At 57.2% G+C, this 4,707-nt stretch overlaps 1 protein-coding gene across 1 annotated transcript in view; it reads right to left on the reverse strand.

Annotated features, from left to right (window-relative positions):
- Positions 1 to 3,189: 3,189 nt before the first annotated feature.
- The window catches only part of ABCF3 (ATP binding cassette subfamily F member 3), an 8,777-nt gene continuing 7,259 nt past the window's right edge, over positions 3,190 to 4,707 (reverse strand). Inside the window, exons 18-21 of the mRNA XM_004713444.2 lie at positions 4,598 to 4,689; positions 4,347 to 4,479; positions 4,157 to 4,244; positions 3,190 to 4,071 (exon numbers count right to left, since the gene is read on the reverse strand). Of these exons, the coding sequence (XP_004713501.1) occupies positions 3,913 to 4,071; positions 4,157 to 4,244; positions 4,347 to 4,479; positions 4,598 to 4,689 (472 nt within the window). The 3' untranslated portion in view covers positions 3,190 to 3,912. The remainder of the gene's footprint in view (positions 4,072 to 4,156; positions 4,245 to 4,346; positions 4,480 to 4,597; positions 4,690 to 4,707) is intronic.

The raw sequence follows: 4,707 nt of genomic DNA on the forward strand, positions 1-4,707 counted from the left end.
TTGACTCAGGGGAGCCTTGGTAATACAACAGTTAAGCACTCGGCTCTTCACTGGATTGTTGGTGGTTTGAACCCACCAGCGGCCCCACAGTGGCCAGCTGCTCCTGAAGCGATCGCAGCTGAGGACATCCCGTGGGGAAACTCCCCCGTTGGAGAGAGCCCGAGTGGGCATTGGACAACAAACGGACGGAAGGCCACAAGGACTTGGGCATGCCCGCAGCCACTGAATGAGAATGGCATCCATTGGATGGATGGGTGTGGAGTAGAGTTGAAGGCAGCTGACCGGAAGAAATAGAAGGCGGTGGCGGCGGCGGCGGAGGACCCAGAAACCTGGCTGCTGGCTCTATAACACAGGCTAACAAATATTTGTTCTAATTTAGGGTTTCACAGGTCTATCTCCACACAATAAAGCAGCAATCACGTTCAAACCACCATTTATTTAACATAAAGGAAACAGAAACCTAGAATTACCAACAGGGCACGACCTATGCGTATTATTAGAGTGGGTTTAAGTTGCACAGTGATTTCTGCGCACCCTGTCAGCTCAGCTGGGGCGGGGCTGTCTCCTGCTGGGTTTCTACATTCTTGCTTTCTGCTGTCTGGCGCCGCAGATGTGGAGGTTCTGTGGGTGGCCCGGGGTTCAGCCATCTGATGACAGCCTTGGGCATTCGTGTGTGCGCATGTGCGTGTTTGTGTGTGCATATCTGCCCTGCTCCAGAGGAAGTGCCGGCTGCTGCCCCATCCCTCTTCCCTTGAACTAACTCCCTTTGAATACATATCACTTTACAATTTACAAAAAAAATCTGCTTACACACCGCATCCTTGCAGTTACACCCAAAGAAGCGGGCACGATCAACTGCTTTTTGGGTACGGGCAGTTTACCAGGAGAGGCCAACTTCCAGTGCTTGACAAGTCAGCAGTTCAAATCCACCAGCTGCTCCACAGGAGAAAGACGAGGCTTTCTTCTCTGAAAAGATCTGGTGCCTCAGCAACCTGCAGGGGGAGTTCTCCCTCCCAAAGGGTCACTATGCAAGGAACTATATGTGACCTCCTTCCTGGGGGACGGACAACCGAAAAGTCAGTGAAGGGAGACGTCGGACAGGGCAAGATATGACAAAATAATTTATAAATTATCAAGGGCTCATGAGGGAGGGGCGAGCGGGGAGGGAGGGGAAAAATGAGGACCTCATGCCAGGGGCTTAAGTGGAGAGGAAATGTTTTGAGAATGATGAGGGCAATGAATGTACAAATGTGCTTTACACAATTGATGTGTGTATGGATTGGGGTAAGAGTTGTATGAGCCCCTAATAAAATGATTAGGGAAAAAAACCCAAAAAAACCCCTAAAGGGTCACTATGATTCAAGATGTACTCTCCAGCAGTTTCCGGAGACGTTCCCACCACCCCATTCTTGTTGGATCATTTCATGCACACCCATCCACTGAACACCAGTGTAGGTCAGCTACTGTGCCAGGGACTTTATCACACGCTCCTCTGAGAGACATTTGTTCAAATCCCTGGGTGCAATTCCTGATTCTTTTTAAGTGGTGGAATTTACAAAGGCTAGACGGGTGGTACTACAGTCGCCAGGGCTGGACCTGCAAGGACGCCAAGGCCAAGTGGGGACTACAATCTAATTGGCACGCAGCGGACACCTTCTGAGGGAAGCAACACAACATGCAATGGAGGGCGTGGGGCTGTGGGAAGCCCATCACTCCCAGCTCAGGGACACCCATGGGCCCGCCAGCCGGAGTCTGGGCCCCTATGCCTGGCCTCTGGGCTTGCCTGCCCACAGGCTGGTGGGCAGCGGGGTCTGCCCATCTGATGCAGAGCCATGGCAGTGGCCTTGTTTGGTTGGATTCCGTGTGTAGACTGGACTCAGGCTGCACAGGTCTCTGAAGGGTGCCTTTTGTGCAGGATGTTCTTTCTATATTCCAAAACGCCAGGCCTGGGGAGAGTAATCAATCCTTTCTCTCCCACTCCAGGCTAGCTAGATTTGCCTGAAAATGAATGTTACAAAATGTTGTCTGCACCCAAGGAGTCTACCACAGTGAAGTCATTTCTGACATACCGAAGTGCCAAGACCCACGGACCTTCTGACAGCCCCGCACCTTGCCTCCCACTGAGCCAGACAGAAGCAAGGAGGCTAGACTTCAGAAACACACAGCTGTTTAAAGGGTTGAAGACCGCAGGCAGCTCCAGGCCAGCAGCCTCCATGGCTGGTGGGGGAGGGCACGCCTTGGTGGGGGGGGTTAGCAGGCTCTCCCAGCATGAAGCATGGAGTGGTGACTGCTGGGACGGGCAGTCTGTAGGCATCCAGAGCTGCTGCCCTCTGGGTGGGAACTGGTCGAGCTGCCGTTTGTCCATCCCTTAAGGCAACCACCTTCTGCCACTAAGTCCCCCTCAATGCTCAGCTCCACGAGCTCACCGACACTCCCACCATGGGGTCTCCGGCTGCTGCAGCCTTGGCTCCCAGTCACCTGCACAGGCTCTCCACATTGTATGGGGAATCACCAAATTGGAAGGCAGCCGGAAGCCATGTGTTGCTGGCTCCTACCCAAGGCCCCACACGTAGCCAGTGACCGACGGGGAGCCCACGCTGTTTCCCCTTCTTGAGCCCAAGCTCATCTATCCTCCAGAAACACGCAGCAGACGGCCCTTCTCCTCCCGGTGGTCTTCCAGGAGTGGACCGGCCACACAGGCCTCCCGATCAAGTGCCTCTATGCCTTTTCAGGACTTTACAGGGCGGAGGAAACCAGGACAGTGGTGCTGGCTCACACTGGCCATCACTTCTATTAGTCACTGGGCTGTTGTATCTTAGACTCAGCTCCCATGCCCGCCTGAGGAAAGCGGCCCATTCAGCTTCCAGATGGCATTGGAAACTTCCCCAGTGGCTTACAGGCTGGCAAAGAAGGGGCTACAGGCTGGCAAACCGTCACAAACATCCCGTGCGGATCTGAGAAAGGCTGAGGTTGCAGGTAAATGGGCATCCCAGCAGAGGGCTCTCCACCCCCAGCAAGACTCTCCCCGGCACCACCCCCCAACCCCGGGCATCGGCAGGGCCCAGGAGAGCTGTGACACAGCCCACCACCCCAAACCCCTGCGGAGGCAGCATTCGGTTTCTCTGTTGTCATGACGTGGCAGCCAAGCGGTGACTTGGTGTCTTCTGCATAATAATCACATACAGCTGCTGAGCCCTCCAGAAACGGTATTTATAAATCATTCTCTCCATTAAACACCTGCTCTTCCTCTGACAGTGCTCAACTGGAAAGCAAAGTGTTCAGATTTCCCCGCATCCCAGGATCATCTTCGAGGCCACCAGAGGAGAGCAGACATTCGGCTGAGAGGCAGCGGGGGCTGGGCAGAGGCCACTGAAACCTGGAACCGGCTGGAGCCATCCCACCGAGGGCAGCCTGCAGACTAGCTGTGCTTCCCAGGCAGTGGGGCCAAGACCTCTTCCCTGAGGCGAGGCGGGGCCGGGCGGGGGGAGCACACTGCACCCCCACCCAGCTCGGTCCACCCCAGGGGTGCACAGGCATCTGGACGCCACCACAGCCAGGGGCCAGGCTGGCACTGCAGCGGTATGCTGTGAGAGGCCCACTTAGGAAAACACCTCCGCATGTCTGCGAGTGCGGCCGCCCTGGGGTGCAGCATGGGAGAGGCCAGGAGGACGCATGGGGGGGATTTAATGTGCACAGCGCCACTCAGGCCCAGTCTGGAACCTGTGACCCCCGAGGACCCCCCCCCCCAGCCCTTCCTGGGAGACCAGTCCTCATCGGCCCTCGGTGGGGCTCCCAGAGCGGTGCAGAGCATGATCCAGTCTAAAGGAGGTTTGGGAATAAGGCTGTCCTCCCCAAGCTGGGGGGTCCTCGTGGCCTGGAGTGCAGGTCCTAAGCAGTCCTCCAGCTGGGGGCCTAGAGGAAGCCCTCCCGGCGGAACTGTTCCTGGAGAAGGGCTCGGTACTGGTCAAAGCCGCCGTCCACGCGGGTGACTCCACCTCCTTCGCACACCCACAGCTCGCGGCACACCAGCCGGATGAAGCGCTCGTCGTGGGAGACCAGAATCACGCCGCCCTGAAAGACAGGAGGCTGTGGCGGCGATGGGGGTGGCGAGAGGGGGCGCCCAGCCCGGGGGTGGCCTGCACGAAGGCACACTCACCCGGAAATTGTTGAGTGCACAGCCCAACGCCTCGATGGTCTCCATGTCCAGGTGGTTTGTGGGTTCGTCCAGAATGTAGAAATTGGGGCTGGAAGGCAGAATCCAGAGGGGAGGGTGAACAACCCTTTTTGAGCTGAAGGGCAGGGGATGATTTTTCTCTTGGGCAAGAGGGGCAAGTGGGCGGCCTCACCAGGGCATGGTCATCTGTGCAAAGGCCACCCGGCTCTTCTGGCCCCCAGACAAGCTAGCAACAGGACGCATGGCCAGCTCTCCCGAGATGCCGTACCGCCCGAGCTGGTGACGGTATTCTTCCTCCGGCCGCCCTGCAAGAGACCCCGCCTGTCACGTGGTTTCCGGTCCAAGTCCTCAACCTAGACTCAGGCAGCGCTGCAGCACCCACCCCAGACAGGCCTCTCCCCTGCACTCAGAGCCCAGACACACCAGGGAACTTCCGGGCCAGCAGTTCCACGGCGCTGACATTCAGGTCCAGCTGCTCCACGTGGTGCTGGCTGAAGTACCCGATCTTCAGGTTCCTGCAGGCAGACGGGGGC

This window comes from Echinops telfairi, unplaced genomic scaffold (genome assembly GCF_000313985.2).
Source record: "Echinops telfairi isolate 266 unplaced genomic scaffold, ASM31398v2 ScPeMD7_7407;HRSCAF=8445, whole genome shotgun sequence".
NCBI classification, from domain to species: domain Eukaryota; kingdom Metazoa; phylum Chordata; class Mammalia; order Afrosoricida; family Tenrecidae; genus Echinops; species Echinops telfairi.